Source organism: Rhea americana, unplaced genomic scaffold, assembly GCF_003343005.1.
Source record: "Rhea americana isolate MKP2758 unplaced genomic scaffold, rheAme1 scaffold_439, whole genome shotgun sequence".
Taxonomy (NCBI): Eukaryota; Metazoa; Chordata; class Aves; order Rheiformes; family Rheidae; genus Rhea; species Rhea americana.
Genome location: NW_028186578.1, coordinates 127,488 through 147,927, shown reverse-complemented (window position 1 = coordinate 147,927; position 20,440 = coordinate 127,488). Strand labels below are relative to the sequence as shown.

The 20,440-nt window shown below is 59.0% G+C and overlaps 2 protein-coding genes across 5 annotated transcripts in view; one reads left to right on the top strand and one right to left on the bottom strand.

Moving 5' to 3' along the window:
• Window positions 1-40: 40 nt before the first annotated feature.
• On the top strand, window positions 41-8,640 carry OPRD1 (opioid receptor delta 1). The gene is made up of 3 exons (XM_085315762.1): window positions 41-374; window positions 5,278-5,627; window positions 5,868-8,640. Exons 1-3 carry the CDS (start codon window positions 184-186, stop codon window positions 6,398-6,400), a joined length of 1,074 nt encoding a protein of 357 aa, XP_085171888.1. The 5' UTR covers window positions 41-183; the 3' UTR covers window positions 6,401-8,640.
• A 4,830-nt stretch (window positions 8,641-13,470) lies between these two features.
• The window catches only part of RCC1 (regulator of chromosome condensation 1), an 11,584-nt gene continuing 4,614 nt past the window's right edge, over window positions 13,471-20,440 (bottom strand). Inside the window, exons 1-10 of one of the 4 annotated variants that reach the window (XM_085315759.1) lie at window positions 20,135-20,209; window positions 19,504-19,597; window positions 18,688-18,875; window positions 18,131-18,310; window positions 17,944-18,040; window positions 17,437-17,559; window positions 17,022-17,177; window positions 16,496-16,615; window positions 15,799-15,951; window positions 13,471-15,231 (exon numbers count right to left, since the gene is read on the bottom strand). In XM_085315759.1, the coding sequence (XP_085171885.1) occupies window positions 15,056-15,231; window positions 15,799-15,951; window positions 16,496-16,615; window positions 17,022-17,177; window positions 17,437-17,559; window positions 17,944-18,040; window positions 18,131-18,310; window positions 18,688-18,875; window positions 19,504-19,585 (1,275 nt within the window). In that variant the 5' untranslated portion in view covers window positions 19,586-19,597; window positions 20,135-20,209 and the 3' untranslated portion in view covers window positions 13,471-15,055. The other 3 variants (XM_085315760.1, XM_085315761.1, XM_085315758.1) reach the window with 3 other exon arrangements.

The following is a 20,440-nucleotide window of genomic DNA, read 5'->3' as shown; positions in this document are numbered from 1 at the left end:
GGCCCCCCCGGCCCCACGTGGCTCGCCGGGACACGCCAGGTTTTATAAGAAATCCCCATCGGTCGCCCGGGTGCGAGGAGGCGGCGACGGCGGCGGCGGCGGCGGGGCTCGAACCCGCGGCGCTCGGATGCGCGCTGCGACCCGCGCCGGCGGCGTGCGGGCACCGCGGCCGCCCGCAGAGCCATGGAGCTGCCCGGGGGGGCCAACGGCACGGCCTGGGCCGCCTTCCCCAACCAGAGCGCCAACGACACGGCGCCGTACCGGGCCAAGAACGCCACCTCCATCCTCATCGCCATCGTCATCACCGCGCTCTACTCCGTGGTGTGCGTCGTGGGGCTCCTGGGCAACGTCCTCGTCATGTACGGCATCGTGAGGTGAGAGCGGGCCGCGCCGCGCCGGGCCCGCCGTCGCCGCTCGCCGCGCCTTGGCACCCGGGAGGGCGCGAGAGCATGGCGGGGGGGCGGGAATTGGGCTAAGAGCATGGCTAGGGGTGAGCGTGCGCCAGGAGCGAGCGTGCATCGCGTGCGAGGCAGCAGCAGGAGCAGGTGTGTGCCGGGCTGAGTGTGCAYGGGGGTGGGTGTGCACCAGCTGCAAGACAGCGGCGGGAGCGAGCRTGCAGCAGGAGTGAGTGTGAACCATGGGCGAGACAGCAGCAGGAGTGAGTGTGCACTGGGGGTGAGCGTGCACCGTGTGCGAGACCGAGGGTGGGTGTGCCCCCGGCGCTCGTGAGCGGGGAGGGGGGTTAATCCACCGCACAGGTAGCCCTGAGCTGGGTGTGCACGGAGGGGAGAGGGGACATGCATGTGAACGGCGTGCACGGGAGCACACGCGTGTGTCAGGGGGCCGTCTGGGTGAGAGGAAAAGCTGCATGTCTGCTTGAGGCTAAAACCGCAGGAAAAATTAAAAAAAAAACACATTGCAAGAGGCAGTGCGGGTGGGTGGGCGCCGGCAAGAGGGACCCGGGCGCTCGCACGGCCCGAAACGCGGCGGCTCCCGCGGCGCGGCGCGAGCCGGGGACGGGCAGCCGCTGGAGCCGCCGCCTGGAGAAGCCGGAGGGTCCGGGCTGGCGGGAATCGCTGCAGCCGGGATGCTCTGCGCTGCGGCGCCCGAGCGCTAAACCCAGGCGTGAGCAGCCGCCWCCGTTAATAGATGCTCCGTTAATAGATGCTCCGTTAATAGATGCTCCATTAGCCCAGAGGCTTCGGAGCCACTGCTTCCAAGGGTCCGACCCGGAGAGGTCCCAACGGGGCGACTGCGGCATGTGCCGCTCTGTCACCAGGACCTGATGGTCTCCGACTGCGAATTACTGAATCCCGTGGGATTTGCGGCTCTGGCGAGAGCTCGCGGTCAGGCAGCAGCTCCCCCGCAGCCGCCGACTCCGGCTTTTCCCTAACAAAGAGCAGGAACCGGCGCAGCCCGGCCCCAGCTTGCGGCTTGGCCGGGGACACGGCGCCGTGGCCCCCGGGGCCGTCCCTCGTCCCCCTACCCCGGCACGAGGTACCGGCTGCTCCGGCGGGTGGCAGAAACCAGATCCCGGAGGCGCTGGGGCAGCTCCGTCAGCAGCCTCCTCGGGGGTGCCCGGAGTTGGGGGGGGCATCCAGGCACCTTTGGGAGTCCAGCACCCAGAGCCAAAGCCCCTGGGAATTTCACCCGAAAGCTCTCGGGGCCGGAGCGCGAAGCACGGAGAGCTGGGGCTTCGCTGGGAAGCGCAATCCCAGATCCCCCTGGCCAGGAGATCCAGGTTTATCCTGCCGGGGCAGAGGGGTTATTGGGGATAACGCGGGCAAGTCCCGCCAAGGCTGGTGGCTCCCGTGGGGGTCGGGATTAGCCGCTTCCGACGAGGGCCGTGGTTGGACCGCTGCTGCAACCGGCCCGGGGGGGGCAATTTGGGGCAAACCCTGCTGCGTCCGTCCGTCCGTTGCCCCCCCCCCCTCCGTTTCAGCCGTTCTCACCTCCTCAGGCAGGAACGATCGGCTCCGCTCTGAGCCCCCGCCATGGCGGGGGGGGGGGGTGCGTGTGTGTGCGCGTGCAAACACACCACCAAGCCAACCGTGTGCCTTCGCGTGTGATGTGAGCGAGCCCAGGGGGGGCTTCGCAGGCGCACGCTCACAGAGGGGACCCCTCGCTCTCACCCCCTGCCCACGCCAGGCTCCCGAAAGCCAGCGGCAGCCTCTAAGCGCGCCGGGGACGCGATCTCCCGAAGCCGAAGCCGGGAAGGCTCAGAGCCCTTCGCTGCCTCTCTGCTCTCCGCTGCGGGGGTATGAGGACGGTGCGACTCGCTRCACGAGTGGAGCTGCTGCCCGTCAGCGGAGTTCAGCCTGCGCCCAGGCAGATCTCCCTGGGAGAGAGCCGCATCCGCGCAGGGCAGCGCTGGAAAGCAGGGCCGGAGGCGCAGCTCCGACCCAGAGCTCTCCGCCGGGGAGCCGGGCGGGGGCTGTTCGCCCGGTGCCTCTGGGGACACCCCCCGCGCCCCGGGGACCCGCGGCGGAGCACGTGGCAGCCCGCGAGCGCCGATGCAGCGCGTCCTCCCCCCGAGGCTCAGGGACCCTGGGGGACGCGGTGCGTTAAGGATGCTGCAGAGACCGGCGGCTCCGAGCGGCGCGTGCGTGCTGGGGAGAGGGCAAGAGCCGGAGCGCGGCGCCTGTGCCCTCGGCTGAGCGCTCCCGGCGGGCACCGCCAGCCCCGGGAGCCGCCGGGCAGCGCTGCCCCGCGCCTGCGCACGCAGAGCCAAGCACGGCCAAAACCCCAACCGCCCCGTGCCCAGAGCAGCCAAAATATAGGAAAAACCCGGAGGCAGCGCCTGCCTGCCCCGGAGCCCCGGCAGCAGCACGGCCGGCAGCTCCGGCGGCGGTCGCCGCTCCAATTACTGCTGCGTTGTCAGGCGCTTTTAAAAATACCCCTGGAAACAGTTTTTGCAGCTGCAAGCTCAGGCTTTGCAACTAGCCGGAGCCGAGCAGCAGCCCGATGTCCTTGCAGAGCGTGTCACCCCCTCCGGCCCCCGCCGGGCGCCCTCGCCGGCCGCGTTGCGGAAGGGGATCCCTCTGCCGTGCCCGGGGTTCGCTAACCAGGCTCCTTAAGCCCAAAGCGGCGRCTTTTAGCAGCCCCAGGAGTTTTGCAGCTGCTTTTCTTTCCCACTCATTTATTTTTCCAAGCGATGTGGCCTTCTGGACAGGCTCAGACAGCTGATGGGTCCCGGCCCGAGAGGTGAGGCAGCGACGGCGAAATCCTGCCCGGGAGCCCAGCTCCCTCCTGCTGGGCCGGGCCCTGAGCAGCCCTTGAGAACAACCCCAAACCCTCAGACCCGGGGGCCAAATCCCATCCCCCCCCCCCCATTGCTGCTCTCGCCTTTGCCCAGCGCCTCCGTCCGCGTCCCGGCACATCTGGCAGCGGGGCGCGGAAACGCTTACCCAGCACTGCCGGTTTCGCCTGGCGGAGCACGGCCTGAATCACTGATTTTTCCACTTTACTCCCAGCACCAGAGGGGAGGGGGGAAGCAAAGATTAAAGAATTGCAAATTCTACCCAAAATGACTATTTTTAATCTAGGGGAGCTAGAAACCTGAAAATAACAAAAAATCTGAAGTTTTTGGTTTAACACAGAACAAAAGTTTTCTAAAAGACGTGTTTGAGCCCATTTGCCAGCCTCTGCTGGCAGAGTCTTCGCAGGACCAGGTCCTGCTGGCCGGGCCCTGGCGAGACCCGACCCCTCTGAGCAGCCGGGGCAAAGCGAAGGGTGAAGTCAAGGCCCAGGATGCTGCTCGGAGCGGGATGGCGTCGGCACCGCGCGAGAGCAAAGCCTCATCGAGCCGGGGAGCCTCCTTCCCGCAGCAACACGGTCTCCAGCCGCCTGGCGGAGCGATAACCCTCCGAGATGGGGGACACAACCCCAACGCACACAACCCAGGAGCTGAGGTCGATATATTTTCATCCAGTAAAGACCGAATTAATTCCTCCCCTCCCCGTGCACGGGGCTGGGCTCACCCCGGGGCACCCACARCGCGATCAGCCGCCACCGTCTAGGGCTGAACCGCTTGTCGCCGGCCCCGGGGATAACACCAACAGGTTTATCCGTGCAAAGAGATGTTCGTGCTCCAGCTGACGCTCCTGTTAATTCATTAGGGTGCGTGCAAAGCTCGGGGCTGCCCAGGACGCTGGGKGCAGTGGGACTCGCTGGACGGGGAGGCGCGGGAAGGAGGTAAACCAGAGCTCAGCAAACYGTCTAGGGGGGCTGCTGCTGGGCCAGCCCGGCCTGACCCCAATGTGCTCTCCTTGGGGAGGAACAGGGACCCCTCACCCAGCAGCAGCAGGGATGGGCCAAGAGCAAAAAAAAAACCCATACATATATACATATATAGCAGAACACCTTCCAAAAAACTATTCCCATCCCATGACTCTCCCAGCTCCGTAGGTCTCTGGCTGTAAAACTCAGGTGGGTGATTTAGGGATATTGGTCTTGCCAGAACCTGCAAGATGCAGATTCCCTTCAAACGCCCCCAAGATAGGAATCCGAGCTGAGGACAAAGTGGGAGGTTTAYTGCAATTTCAAAGAGGTGCATTTGTTTTGCAAAAAGTGCTCCTTTTTTTTTGGGGGGGGGGGACCCAAACAGGCTAGCTGGGCTGGCTGCACCTAGCAGGTTGGACACCATGTCCGGTGCGGATTGCCTCGGGCAAAGGGAAGAAGGAGGTTTCAGTGGCTCCGGCGCTCAGCAGCAGGGATCGGGGCTCCTCGTTTCTCCTTCCCAGGCTGGGCTTTGCCTTGCCAGCCAGGCTTCCCCAAAAGGCTCTTGTAGAGGAGCTCCRGTCTGGCTAATTGTGCTACTTCCAGATGGCCTGCTTCCGGGGCTAATCGATCCAATTTCTGCAAGTAAACTCGATAGGGAAGCAAGCTAGATAATCACGATTTACTGGGTGGAAAATCAGATAAAGGCAGTTTCGGGGAGGTAAAGGGCATTGTGCAACTGATTCAGGGAAATGGAGTAAATCAATTTAATTGGAAAAAGAGACTTCTCTGAAAATCTCTTCAGATTTCTTTTGAACTCTAAGTAAAGGCAGCTGCAGGAGTGAATAACACCTCCCTGCTCAGGCAATGGATTATGGCCTTGAGAAGGGCTGAGATTTATTCTACAGGCTCCGGAGCAGGGTCGCAGCTCAGCAGAGCACTCCCAGCGCGTGCGTGAATGTGACCCACTCACCACGATGAGCGTGGACACACGTGCTCAGGCCGTGGTGAGCCGGCCCCCGACTGCGTGTAACAGCTCCCCTCTCTGCCACCCCTCAGGTACACCAAGATGAAAACTGCTACCAACATCTACATCTTCAACCTGGCCCTGGCAGACGCGCTGGCCACCAGCACGCTGCCCTTCCAGAGTGCCAAGTACCTGATGGAAACTTGGCCCTTCGGGGAGCTGCTCTGCAAAATTGTGCTYTCCATCGACTACTACAACATGTTCACCAGCATCTTCACCCTCACCATGATGAGCGTGGACCGCTACATCGCCGTATGCCACCCGGTCAAGGCCCTGGATTTCCGCACGCCTGCCAAGGCCAAGATCATCAACGTGTGCATCTGGGTGCTCTCCTCCATCATCGGGGTGCCCATCATGGTCATGGCTGTCACAAAGTCAAAAGGCAAGTGGCTTCTGGGAAAGGGTCCCCAGCTGTCCATCCTAGAGGCGATGCCTTGACCTGACCCTCTAGGCAAGCCAAAGCCACCTGGTGCTGGACCAGATTTGGAGTTCAGTGATGAGCACCCCTGCATGTGGCTGTAAGCAGGTCCTGCCACATGAAAGTCATCACAGTGTTCTTTTAAGAGCGCTTCCTCGTATTCTCTCTGTTTTAATCCCTCTTTGATCATCTTCTCTCCTGCAGATGGCATGGTGCTATGCACGCTCCAGTTTCCTGATCCTCCCATCTACTGGGATACCGTGACCAAGATCTGTGTCTTCATTTTTGCCTTCATGGTCCCCATCTTGGTCATCACCATCTGCTACGGGCTCATGATCCTTCGCTTGAAGAGCGTCCGCCTCCTCTCAGGCTCCAAGGAGAAAGACCGCAACCTGCGACGCATCACACGCATGGTGCTGGTGGTTGTGGCGGCCTTCATCATCTGCTGGACACCAATCCACATCTTCGTCATTGTCTGGACCTTGGTGGACATAGACAAGAAGAACCCCTACGTGGTGGCCAGCTTGCATTTCTGCATTGCTTTGGGATACACCAACAGCAGCCTCAACCCCGTCCTTTACGCTTTCCTGGATGAAAATTTCAAGAGGTGTTTCCGAGAGTTTTGCCTGCCTTTCCGGGCTCGGATGGAACAGAACAGCTTCTCCCGAGCCAGAAACACTACGCGGGAGCAGGTCTCCACCTGCACCCCGTCCGAAGCCCTCAACAAGCCGGCATGACTAGGCGTGGAAAGCCACCAGCGGGGCTGCCGGGGCCGGAGAGGGGATGACCTGCACTCCGAAGTGACTCAGGTCACCACCACAGAGCTCTAGCAGGGCCAGCGCGGGGGGCGGTGGCACGGGGACCGCTCCGTAACGCCGCTTTCTTCGTTCAGACTGAAAGCAAGCGATTGCAAAGACCTTTCCCCCCCCCGCCCCGGGACGGTGGCGAATCAGGACTCGCAGAGCGACGAGACCCGGCGGCTCCCGCTCCCCGGATCGCCGGCCCCGAGCAGGAGCCGCCAGCAGCGCCTTCGCCTTCCTGCYGCCCGCGAGAGCCGAGGCTCGCGGGCAGCGGTAATGGCTTTTATTGGACAAATTGATGCTGCCGGAGGAAGCAGGCGCGCGGCCGGGTGCACCTGGGGCTCGGACGAGGGGCCGGCTTGCGTCTCTGGTTTTTTCCAGCCGCATCAATTTAGGCTAATAAAGGACATTACCTCTCCTCCTGAGCCGTACCTTTCCGCAGCGCTCTCGGGCTGCCTGCAGACGTCGCGGCCCAAAGCGATTGCTTTTCTGCAAGGACAAAATGGGGCAAAATTGCCCATTTAGAGCTTTTATTAAAAAAAAAAAAAAAAAAGCGCCAGTGAAGCACGCAAGCAACCCGCCTGGCCTCCCGAGAGCCCGTCCGTCCCCGAGGAAAAGCCTCCCGCTCGGCACCGCGTCCCTTCGAGCGTCTCCAGCCGCCGCGGCCGCGCGGCCCCTCGCTCACCCGGTGCAGAAATCAGGATGGAAATCCCCGGTGCAGAATTTGGGATAAATCCCYGCCTGGTGGGATGAATCCCTGCGGGGGCTTGCAAAGCTGAGGTTCAGCATCCAGGATTGCTCAGCGCGAGAAGGGAAACCGAGGCACCCGGGGCGGTGGCGGGAGATCCCAGMCCGCCGATTTCCTCTTTCCCGGTGCTTCTCGGCTCGGAGCGATCCCCGCTGGAGACCGCCGCTCGGCGCCCGGCCGTGCCCGGGGCTCACCAAGGGCCTTACCTCCCTGGGGAGCTGGGAGCCCGGCCCGCGGCACGAAAGGACCGGCACAAGAGAAAGCAGAGGAGAAATTTAGCCTTGTTGCTACCCCAGGAACGCTGAATCGAATAATCAAGCCGCCTACGGGGAAGCTGAAGTTAATTCGTYAACAGCTTGATGCAGCTCTGCCACGTCTTGCAGTTTTATCCTGCCCGAGCAAACGCTTCCTCCAACGCCGCAGCCCCCGTCGCCGGTCGGGTGCCACAGCCGCTCTCAACCGCTCGGTGGAGGACGGGGCTAGTCGTGGCGAACGACGGACGCCCCGTTTTTAACGGTACCGACTTGGAGCGGTTTCGGCAGGCGCGCGAGGACCGACGCGGCCTCCCCTTCGGGCTGGGAAGCGGGGTGAACCCCAGCAAAGCAAACGGCCGCCGGGAGCTCGTGACCGCCCGGCCGGCTCTGCCCAGCCGCACGTCCCTGCGTACGTATGTATAGGTGTATATCTCTTTCTGCCTGTAAATATATGGAATTAGAGCCAGTGCCCCCTCCGCTAGCAGCCTGCCACCGTGCGCGGGATGGAGCGAGCTCTGCCGGCGAGCTCGCAGCACGGGTTGCGTCTGCGGGACCTGGCCCCTTCTTAAGTGCTTGAGCTCRTATTTCCAGCCCTTGCGATTCTGGGATTTTGATGGCATTTCTGCATCAGAAACGACGCTTTCTTGAAAAAATAAAATAAAATAAARCAAAACACAGCCAAGGGTTTCCAGCTCTCCTTCGGCTCTCGGGCACCACGCGGCTCAGGGCGGGAGCGGAGCTGGCCGGTGCCCGGACCCCCGCGCGGGCTCAGCCCGGCCCGGCCGGCTCCGGCTCCGCTCTGCAAGTCTCAAAGCCGAGGCTCGAAGGCTCATCCCCACAGGCACTCGCTGCCGGTTCAGCTTCGCCGGAGAGCTGTCCTCAACTGTAAAAAACGCAGTAAAACGAGAGCCGGAGCAGCGGCTGCCTCTCGGCCGGCAGACCCCAACGCGCCTGCTCGCGGGCCCTCTCCCTCCTTTAAAAAAATCACTTTACTCGCACGGATCGGCTACGATCCGAGCCAGGGCAGACAAACAGGATCCTTCTTCGAGTGGGATTAGACCAAATTTCAAAACCCSTCAGGTGCTGGGAAAGTCCACCCCTAACTTCACCGTAATATTTACCCGTTCGTATTTACCCCTTTTGCTCAGGTTATTTTGCAGGCGTTGAATCGGCRGCGTTCGAGGCATCGCTGCTGCAGRTCATCAAGAYGGAGTTTTATTTTAATAGCCCAGTAAATCGTTTGGCTCAAATTAAATTTGTAATTTAAATGCAAATRAGGATTTAGTGTAAATGCAACAGAGTGGGGTGCTAGAGCCTGTAACTCTGCTCCCACTTAATAAGGCTCTGGATATTAAAGTATTTATCACTTGTGCCAGGGTAATTTATGAAGTGTCTTGCGAGTTCCTGAAGGCCRGCAGAACATGGGGCTAACGAGCGATGAGATTAGACAGGAGCAGATCTCCGGCCCTYCCCGCCCTGCTGAGCAAGGCGGCGCGCCGGAGCTCGCGGGCTGCCGGGCGGAGGACGCCGGCTCCGGCGCCGGCCGAGAGCCAGCGGCTCGCCCGCGACGGACCGTCCTCCCGTGCGGTCCGGAGACGTTTCCGCGTTACGTCTTTGCAGCCTGATATCACATCTGCTTTTGCAGGGAACATGCTTTTTTGATTAATCAACCGCACAACTAACCCTAATGTAACAGGCTTACACACGTGATTAATTACACATCCGCCCGCTTCTTTGTCTGCATCTCAGGTCTAGACCGACTCCGTAATTGCATTATTATGCATATGGAAATGACTCGATCTGCCTTTCCTGGCGGAGGTTCAGGAGAAAGCTTCTCCCACCCCTTCGCCAGAGGAACCTGCAAACGCGTTCGGGCTCCCAGGCCCGAAAAGATGCTGCTCGACTTGCAATTCATCATTTAAAGCAGCAACAAAAAGAAATCCAACATAAATAATTCCTACGGATTTTTTTTTCTCCCTCATGTAGCTGGGAGGGGGCAGAGCACTCTGCATGTTGCTGTTTCAGCCCAATTCCCAGCCCCAGAGACCACCGACCTGCTCCCCTACCAGCAGCCATGTGTGTATATACATATATATATATATATATGTATGTGCATATATATACACACATTGGGATATAATGGCCAGGTTTGTTTTTGGTTCAGAGTTCTTATTAGTTTTTTGGTTTTTAATTAAAAAGATAGCAAGGTGATAATAAGGGTAGAGCGGAAGGACAGACTTCGACGCCGCAAGATGCAATATTAGCATAATAATATYGAATCTTTGTTGCTTTGTTGCCAGAAAGCAACCCTAGACTTCCCCAGATCCCCAGAGTCTTTGCAATTACTGCTCCTAGGGAGCAAGAGGGGCAGGGGAGGCACTGSAGCGAGACCAAGCACTGCCCCGTGGCTCAGCCGCGGTTTCCCCGTGCCCTGAAACCACGGGCGTCGGACGCTTCGTCCCATCCAGTGCCTCGGTTTCCCCGCGTGCCGAGGGGGAATCGTGCTGTTCCTCGGCCCCGGAGACCAACGCTTGGCCCAGCGGCACCAGGCTGGGCGCTCGCGGGAGGCCCCGGCGGCGGCRGCCAGCCCCTCTGCCCGGCTCGAGCCCATTTCCCCGCTCCCTCGAACGCAACAGCCTCCGTCGAGCAGCGACGCTTCGCACGAAGACGCTTGGGAAAACGCCRGATTTTACAGCTATTTCATACGGCTGGGACAGCACAAGCACCAAACTCTTTCCTTTGGCTGGAGAGTCATCGGTAAAGGCCGACACGCTGCAGAAAGCAGTTTAATTAGTCAATTCCCAAAGCCCAAAGGAAAAAAAAWATATATAGATATATATATATMTCTCTCAAATCACATTGCGCTGCCAGCAGGAAACTTTGCAATAATTAAAGCTTATTTCCTATTTGAGGCAGGAAAGGAGGACAAGAAAGCACCTCGGCATCTCCCAAACCGCACCAGCCTGAAGACAGACGCCATCCCCCCTTGCAGGTCCTTCGGGAGACTTGCGCAGGTAGATATTTTGCAGTCAAAAAAAAGCAGCATATTAAAAAAAAAAAAAGAAAAAAGAAAAGAAAAAAAAAAGGAAGGGAAAAAAGAGGAAGAAGAAGACACCCTGTTGCTTGAACAACACACCGAGTGCTTTTCCTTCAGGGGCAGAAGAGCCTGACGACGCAAGAGCTCCTCCACCGCGGATGCTCCAAGCCCCAGATCCCACATTCCCGCTATCTTCCACCTGCAAACCGAGGAAGCGTCTTTGTGCGCTCGGATAGTCCCGGGTGGGAAGGGGGAGAGCGGCGGGGCGCCGGGGGGAGCCCCCGCGGGAGCCCCCTCGTCGCCCGGCGCTCCCGTTCTGCCCACCCTTGCCTCCCCCTGGAAAAGCCTCCTCGCCCTGCGCAGCGCCCGCGGGCTCCTCCGCTCCGAGGGCAGGAAAGGAAACGAGGGGACAAACCCCGGTGGCAGAAGGGAGGAGAAACCCTCTCCCCCGCCCCCGAGCCGAGCAGCTCCGGRCTCCTTGGGAGCTCCTCAGATGCCACCTTTGCCCGCCGTGGAGGCTTTCTGGGTGCAGCTTTGCCCCGTGCCACGTTTCCCGCAGTGACCAAGCAAACCTGTGGTCAGGTCCTGCTGGGAGAAGCACGGAGCACGCGGCACGGCCGGGGTCTCCCGGGACCACCGCCACCCCAAACCCACCGTGCTGGTGCAAGTCCTTCAGGCCAGGTGCAGAGATCCAGGGCGCCCAGCAGCCGGGAGCAGGGTGAGCTCCCACCGAGGCAAGTTTTGGCCTTCCTAGAAACGTTTTCCACGGGAGCACACTGTTCACAGACTATTCCTCACCCGTTTCGGGAGGGTTTCACACAACCAAAGCCCTCGTAGCCCCTGAGGCCCCGAGCCCGGATCGAAGCCTCAGGCTTTCCACCAGTTTAGCCCACCTGGATCCACCCCCAAGCCCCAGCTCTGCCAAGGGCCGCAGACGTCTCYCGCCGGAGCTCGGCCGAGCCAAGAGCCGCTCTCCGCGGGTGCCGGCAGATATTCCTGCAGCCCGAGCAGCCAGCGCGGCTCGTCAGCATCGCCCCATCTCTGCAACGCCGGAGGATTCCCACGTCTCCCTTTATTAAATCTCTCCGCACTTATTAGCTATAAATAGATCGGCAATGTTTAAAGTGAGGCGTGCGGAGACGCACGCAGACGCACATCAAAAAGAGGAACAGCCTAAATAGGACTTTTTGCAGAGGCCGACGCAGCCGTCTATGTCACCGCGGCGTTAACGGGCTCGGAAAAAGGCTGCAGAGCAAGCACGGGGCGGCTCGGCTTATCCCCCCCCCCCCGAAGGGATATAAAAATAACAGTGCTGTTTTTGGAAATGGGACTTTTAACGTTTCCACGAGCTTGTCCCCGGGAATCAGACGCAAGACGACGAGCGTTTTTCCCAGCTGGTATCCGCGCCGGGCGGCGGAGCGCCGGCCGGCCCGCCGGAGCAGCGTCACCCGCGTTCTGCGCGCGCTCGCTCGCGGCTCGTGCTRGTGACAGGGAATTCAGGGAAAGCGCTCCGGCCCGGCGAGGAGAACCCGCCCCGCGGTCCACATCCTAACTTCGCGGTTGCGCGAAAGAAAAACGAGGCACCGTCCAACCCCGAATCCCCTGCCGAAGGCTCGTTAAGAAACCTGCTCCCAAACTAATTACGAGCGAACAGACACCAGCAGACAGAGGCTCCGCGAGCTCCGGCCCTGCCAGGATGCGATCGATTAGCGCTGACGCTCGGGCCAGAGCGGAAATTTGCTCCGTGGGAGCCTCTCGCCGCAGCAGAGCGGGCAGAAACGTCCCTGCCGCCGTCCCCGCGGAGCAGCACCGCGGCGAGGCTGCTTCCGAAGCCGGCAGGGGCGACGCGGGGACGTAGCGCACCACCTCGGCGCTCCAACGCAGGGATTAATTTGGGGGCGATGAAGGAGCCCGGAGTCTCAGCTCAGCCCCGTGACGGCGTTAAAGAGAAGACCGCTTCAGGGAAGGAGCAAACAAGTCCCCGCGATTTTCAGGGACGTAACGACGGATCCACCACCCACCCCGGGATCTCGCACCCCGGCCCTCCCCAGCCCGAGCAAACCCCCCCCACCCCGCGGGAGAGCCGGGACAACCTTCCCATCCTGCCCAAGCGCCTGCAGCAGAGCAGGAGAAAACTCAAGGCCTTCCTCCTCCTCCTCCTCCTCCTCCTCTCTCCCATGCACATGCAGCTCCCGCCACCCAGGCCCCACAGCCAGGCAATTAGCAAGCTAACGAGGGCCAGGTGCAGCTTTTGCCCAGAGATCACCCCACCACCACCAACCCAGGGGATGTTTCTGTCCTCATCTCGTCCCGTCTGGGCCCTCGGAGCGGCCCCGGGCAGGACAGGGGAAGCCCCCGGCCAGCAGCAGGGAGGGCAGAGCCCCCCCGGGCCCGTCCCCTCTCCTCTCCCACCTTCCCCGAGACCGGCGGTCCCCGACRCCGGCTCCTGCTGCCATCCTGCGGCCAAGTCCCACAACTGCACACGTGCACGGGCGTACGGCTCCGGACAAGGCGACACGGGGCCCGCGGCAGGACCCAAGGCAGGGGTCTGGCCTGCAAAGCAGGCGCCCCCCACCCCCAGCGCCGGGTCCAGGCGCCTCGGGCCCCCCGTGCAGCCCTCGCACCGCGGCTTAGCCCTGCTCCGACCCGTCCCAGGTTGGAGCAGCCTCTGAAGAGGATAAATACGAGCACCAGGACCCCGCACTGAGCCACCCGCCGCCGGGCCCRGCGCCGTCCCCTCTCCAGGGACGCACCCGTGCAGAGTCCGGCAGACTCGGCGCGCRGCCCGGCTCCCATCGGAGCGGGTGGGGACAGGGCTGGCAGAGACGCGGGAGGCAGAGGGCAGCGAGCAGCCCYGCCTCGGCCCCGCCGTCCGCGCAGCAGCGCTCGCACCCGCCGCCACGTAAGCCAAGGGCCGGGGCCCCGGGAAGGCCGCCCGCCTCTCCAAAGCACGGGAAAGACCCACGGGTTTATCAAAACTCAGTTTATTCCAAACGTTAAAAGATTACAGTTTTTTTGCCTCTCTTCCTCATTCAATCAACCAAAATACTTTACATTTTCTTTTTAAAAAATTCAACCTATTCTGAGCCATTGTACAACTCCCAGCCCCCCACCTCCCTCCCCTGCACACACACCACTTCCCCCCCTATTGCTATAACTTAACTTATAAAATTTATCTTTGCAGACTCCCCCCCTCCCCTTCTCAGTCCAGGTGCCTGGAAGGCAGCACGGAAAGAGGAGACAGGGCAAGCCAGGCACAGGGAGCGAGACCAGTCAGACCATGAACCATAGGTGATGGGGAGGAGGGACAGTTCACTCGTTCTGAGTGATAAATGCATAGTTGGATTTCGTCTCTGTCTTCTCAGCAAGGCCCTAACAGCAAATTAACCTCCTTCCTCAGCAAACAGAGAGGAAAGGAAGGAAAGAAAATAAAAACAACTTCCTACCACAGCTTGTATTTTGTTGGATTTCCCAAGGTGATGAGATCAAGGAGCAAAGGTGACGGAGTGATTGTAAAAAGCAGGCAGAGACGGATGAGGTTGCTCCAGGAAGACGGGCAGTAGGAACATTTGATCGAGCAACCTGCTCCCAGCCTCACCTCTTGCAGGATTTTGGCTCAGATCCCTAAGCAGCCAAGGAAGGGAGGCAGAAGCCCACCTCCTGGAGCAGCAACCGAGCCACGCGCGCAACTCCGAAGCCAAGGAGACCTCTGTGTGTAACATGGGCCAGGCAATGTCCAGCCACGTTCCCACCCCTGAGAGACCCGAGCTCCCCAGACTCACCATGGAGCACACTGGCCTGAGTGAGAGCTGGAAGTCAGCACCCTCCAACACAGCAACAAGACCCCTGTGAGGCTGTCATCATGTGCAACAGAAATGAAACTAAGAGAATCTCCCCTGTGTCTCCTCCACACAGGAATGTTTCTGCTGGACTGAGATTTCACCTCAAACAAGCTGAGAGGAGTTTGGAGAGCAGCAGCGGACAAAGCTAAAAGAGGAGAGGCCAGAGGGACACAGAGGTAAAAGATGTTCAGGTTGAAGGGTTGAGGGGAACACCTGGAGACTGGAGGAGCACAGGGACCTCAGAAAGCCTCAGATGCCAAAACCCTTCTGTGTAGGAAGGGACAAAGCCCTTGGCTTTGCTGGGCCAGGAAATATTAAAAAACAAACAAACAAAAAAATAAAAAAACAGATGGAAAACCCACCTAACCACAGTTAGTCCCTAAGAAGGGACTAAACTGAAGTGAGGGAGCTGAGAGAGCACCTGGTACCAAGGGAAGACAGATACACACTTCTAGAGAGGAAAAACAAACATCCCTGAAGAGCCCTGCTCCAGCCAGGCAGATACTGCCTGGGGATCTTGGAGGACCAAGGCTCAGCTCCACGAGCCTCTTGCCCTCCCCAGCACGTTCTGCAAAAGGTCACGGGAGACCAGACCTAGGAACTGGTCGCCTGACCTCGCGCCCTGAGCACCCCGGGACCGAGGGCAGACTGTGGGTGTGTGCRTTGCGGGCCCTGCGTTCCTGCCGTGCTCGGCTGCGTGGAGCAACTTCATCAACTCTGCTCCTTGTCCTTGACCAGCAAGACAGTGTGTTGGCCTCCACTGGACACAGCCAGGACCATGCGGTTTTCCAGCTGCTTGCCCGTCATCTCCACGGGGCTCCAGATGTCATCTTCCTCCCCTGTGCCCAACTGGTAGTTGGTGCCCATGCCCCAAGCAAATGCTCGTCCTGCAACAGAGGTAACACAAATTTGGCTGGTAGGTGAACCCAGAACTGGGTGGGGAGGGGATCCAGCAGCCAAAGGAAAGGCAAGAGGATTTCAAACCTGGGCCGGGGGCAAGGTGCTAACTGAAGAGTGCTGGAGATACAGGCAGAGCGAGGCATCTCGGCAACGCTTGGCAATTCAGACTGGCTAGAGCCTCCCTCTAAGCCAGTGTTTTTCCCCCAAGGAGCAGGGCAAATCCATCAACACACTGCCTGTGCTCACAATACGGCAAATCCTCCTCCCTACACCTGTGGGCTGCACACATTACACACAAGCAAACATCCTCCTACAAACCTGGCTACTGAGCAACCACAAAATACTTAAGCAGCTGCTGCCCACTGCTCCCTTGAGTGGGGCACTCAGCAGTCCTGACCCAGCCAGTAGTGTCTGATGGAGCTCCCTGGGGTTAGCTGGCTGCAGGAGACCAGTTGGGCAGAGCTCCAGGTAACCACTGGATGGATGAGGAGTGGGAAGGATACATAAGGTGGTGTTCCCGAGCCCACAGAGGCATGGAGGCCCCCTGCACTCACCATCGCTGCTGACAGCATAGCCAACTGATGCACCACACGCAACAGAAGAGACGCTGGGAAGCTCCGGGATGACTGTGGGTGTGCTCTTCTCTTCCGCCCCTTTCCCGAGACCCAACCGGCCGTACTCAGCCCTGCCCAGGCTGTAGGCTTTACCTGAGGGACAAGACATATACGGGAGGGGTGAGTTGGGAGAGGGAGAAGCCAGCAGCCGGCCGTCGCAGGACCCTCCTTTCCACAGGTCTGACTTTTGGAGGAGTCAGGAACATCGCCCCTTTCCTACCACATTCATCAGCACATGATCCAAGAGCCAAAACACCCTAGATTGCAACCAGGATTCCCCTCAGTTGCACAACGGGGTATAAGCCCCTAAGCTTCCCAAAACTGATAGGAAGGATGAACGACTGGACACACTGTAGAGCCTGAAACCAGGGTTCAAAAGTAACTCTGGATTTCTGTCATCACCCTTCTCTCTGCTGCAGACTCATGCCACCTTTTCAATCCCAGACTATGTTTTTGGAAAATCCAAACAGCCCCTCCACAACATGTCGACACAGACAACGCAACTACGCCGCCTGGAACTCCAAGGACTTGGAAGGCTTCAGCATTTCACCCGGACCCCAACACCTCCAAAGCCAAGGTAAGAGCCAACGCATCCCATTCATGCAACTCCCAGCCCATCTGTCACACTGCCGCTTACCCTCTGAGTCCATGCACACCGTGTGGTGCTGCCCGCCGGAGAACCCAACCCAGGACTTGGTGGAGTTCTTGAACGACGTCAGGTTCTGCGGAGAGAAGCAGGGCTCGGTGCCCTGGGTCCCTGCGGGACGGGGATGCACAAACCCAGGCAAATCAGGTACATGGGCATGGACAGCCCAGGCCAGCCACGGGCACTGAGCTACCCATCCAGGAGCTCACCCCCAACTAGGGACCAGCCCAGCTCTCAGAAGTCCCAAAATCGAAGATCATCAAACTTTTGCTCAATTCCCTGGCTGCAGGGGCTGGGACCTAAATCCAGGGCTTTGCAGGGTGACCTCCCACCCCAATTTCCAATTCCAGGATGTCCTGCAGTAGACACCCGGAGGAGGGTGCACAGAGGGTGCAGGGTGTTCTGGATCAGGGGAGCCCAGCAGTGTCCCCACTGCAGACCAGGGCAGCCAGGGAATGGGGAGTCCTCAGCCAGACCAAACAGGCAGGCGATCTGAGGGGACAGGAGCAAAGCTTACCTAGCTGGTGATAGTTGGAGAGGCCAAAACCGTAGATGTGTCCCTCCTGTGTAACAGCGAAGGTGAAGTAAGCCCCACAAAAGGCATCCTGGAAGCGCATTTTGCTTCTGTTGCCTCTGCCTTTGACGGGGACACGCTGGGGGACCAGCAGGCGCTCTGGGGGCAGCAAACAAGGGGTCAGATGCAAACTAATCATTTATGCCCTCTCCACCAACTCTTATCCCCAACTCRGATCCAGATCGCTGAATTTAAGTAACTGATTTACAAATAGCCCTTAAGCTAGGGCTTAAGGCCAGGAGAAGACATTGGGTAGAGAAGAATATGCAGCCTCCTCAGTCAAGCTAAGTGCTAGCATCCAAGGACAGAGCCATAYTCGCCATAGCATCAACTACCTCTGAGCACCAAAGTGACTCACGTAGGCCTTTCCTTCCTCCTCGGTTGGCAAAGAGCTCCGGCACTCTCCCCAGCTGGCCCTGCTCGCCACAGCCACACGTGAACAGGTCACCGTCCACTGTCAGCATCACTAAGTGGTCATTCCCTGGGAGGAAACRTGAGAAAACTGAAGCAGCAGTCACATGCTCAGATTCCCTGGGAACCCAGCAAGACTCAGTGTCTGAGATCTCACGTTTAAACCCCAGCTATCCAAGACTTTCAGAACTCAGTGGGGTTTACTGTACCAGATACCTGGACGCCAGCTTATGGAATGGCTTAAAAYATCAGGGTCTCCCTCTACCTGACCCCAGTCCCCAGTTTGAAATTCCAAAAAAGCTTTGTTGGGAACATTTAGAGGCACTGGTCACCCCAGCCTCACCTGGGCCTCAGATAAGTTGCTCTCTTTAACTTCCCGACCTCTAGAAGAGGCTTTGACCCCATGGAGCCATATAGGTTTGGTTAGGTCACACACACACAGGATCTTGCTCACCTGAGACAATTTTAACAACTGGTGCATCAAGCTGAAGCAACACAGGAACTGAGCTCCTCTTCATGGGCTCCAGCAACCCAATCACCCCATTGTTATCCTGGATGGAGAGACAGACTGGGGAGATGAGCCACCGAAATCAGGCCAGCAATCACCAGCAGAGCCTYGGGAGTCCAAGAAATCAACATACCCGGAAAGAGCCCCAGACAAAAACCCTGCCATCATCTGTCAGTGCAGCTGTATGACTGTCCCCTGCAGAGACTTGCACCACCTTTTCCTGCAGCTCCACCTCTCCTGGCTTCATCTCAGACCCTTCCGCAGAGGTGTCACGCCCCAGGGCACCTTCATCATTGCAGCCAAAGGTGTAGATCTGCAGATGAGAGTGTCCCAGTGAGGAACAGACCCAGAAGGACCACAATGAACACAAAACCAGTGGACAGAGACTCACTAGGACGAATTCTCCCACTGCTTCCCAAAATTTTGTGGTCCAACACATAGCCCATGCTCATCCCAGGAGCTGGAGTAAGGAAGACTTACAAGCTGCCRTCTAGCTGCTCGCCAGCGTGCTGGTGCCAGTGACACATAGGTGCAGAGCACAGGTCCGACGGGCACTGTGCTGCCAGCAGGCTGTGCAGCAGGGATGGCTGTTTTGTGGGGCTCTGATCACTTCAGCAGAGAGGGGTGAAAGACCTCCCCACTTGGGTCCTTGCATGCTGCCCCCTCCCCAAACCTCACTGCTGTACTCACTTTGCCTGTCTCGCTGAGGCACACTGTGTGCATCCCTCCTGCTTCCGCCTGGACGATCATCTCTGGGAGCTCCACCAAGGCGGGCTTTTTCCTCTCCATGACATCYTCCCCCAGGCCCAGCTGCCCAACATCCCCTTGCCCCAGCGTAAGCACCAGGCCAGGCTCTGTCYGGTGGGAACGGTGACAAACTGCATCACAGGAAAGAAAGGAAATATGTAAAGTACTGGACAGGGAGAGGAAATAACCCTTCCACCACAGCTGGTCCCCAAAAGCTCTAGGAATGCTGAGGCTTGCTCAAATGCTGCAGGTCCTTAGATTGAGGGTTTGCTTCTAGCAGGACACTGAAATCTAGCTTGAAATCACAGGGAAGGTATTTTACTGAACAGAAGGTGTTTGCAACACACCTAACCCAAACCTACAGCAAGCCCCAATACTAAGGAAAGAACAGAACTACCTGGAGAATAAGAGGATCTCCCAAAAGCAACATGCTTCCAAYGCACTCAGCATCCAGCAAAATCAATGTACAGGCAAAGTCTGTGCTAAGTAGCTCAGTCTCTGGTGGGGCTTATCGCAGGGGGCCAGGCACGATTTAGAAACGGTTCTGCCTGTAGAAGCTAAGGACCAGGCCGACAAGGCCTGAAATTAAAGACCTGAGAGCAAGAAGAGGCCTAAGACAAGGACAGCAACACATCCACTCATCTGGACTGGATCGATGAACGATCTCAAYCAGGCTCCTGTCTGCAAGAGTTTCAAGTATTTCAGCAGACAATATAAAAAGAAAACAGGGAAAACTCAGCTCCTGGGCAGTTTTCTTACCTTTAAGCTTTTTCCTTTCAGGAGACCCTTCTTCTGGTGTAGGGCTCGTAGGGCTTTTCTTTGCAGTGCGTTTTCCTGGCATATTGCTTTAGATCTAAACAAAGACACTCTCTGTTAAGCTACCATCTAACCARGAGTTTGGTGGAAAGTTGCAATGCAGCTGTCTCCCCMCCACCACCACCTTCTCCCCTCCACTTTCGGATCACTGCAGCATGGATCTTCCAAGAGGCTAACAAAAATGAACCAGAATTTGGGCACCAAACTCTACCCCCACTTTGGGGGGGGGGGAAAAAAAGATGATTTTTTCCCCCCTCATGTTATATCCTCTGCCTCTGCTCTCAGACAGAAGTGAACTTTCTTCATCCTTCCCATCAAGGAACTTACTGACAGTCTCGGAAGGAAGCAGAGCAGGGCAAGCGGCCGCTCCGAGCGCCAGCCCTCTGCCTTCTCCACCAAAACCCCGGGCAGTTCAGGCCCTTGTTCCCAAAGGCCAGACTATCCCACACCCCGCGCAGAAACGCTGCCGCTCGGGCCCTCCCTCCCGCGGACCTCGGGGGACAGGGGCAGTTTTGTGCCCCAAGGGCCCCCACCAGCCCCTTCCGACGAGGAAGCGTCCTCGAAAAGCCGGGACCTGGGAAGCGCGTTCAGAAAGGTCTCGGCGTCCGAGCAGCCAGAGCGCCGTGCCAGAGCCTCCTCCCGCCCTCCTGAATTACTTGGGGCGCCAGGGAAGGAGGCGCCCGCCCCGYCCCGCCCCGTCCCGCACGAAGGGCAGCGAGACGAAGCTCTCGCRTTTCAAGAGAAATTATTAAAGGGGCTGAAAGGGGGAACGTTAGCACCGCGCCGGGGCCAAGTCCCGCTTCCCCCCGCAGGGATCTTTATGCATTTCCCGCGCGGATCTCCCTTCCCCCCGCCCCACGTGGGGGCCGCGCAGGCCTGG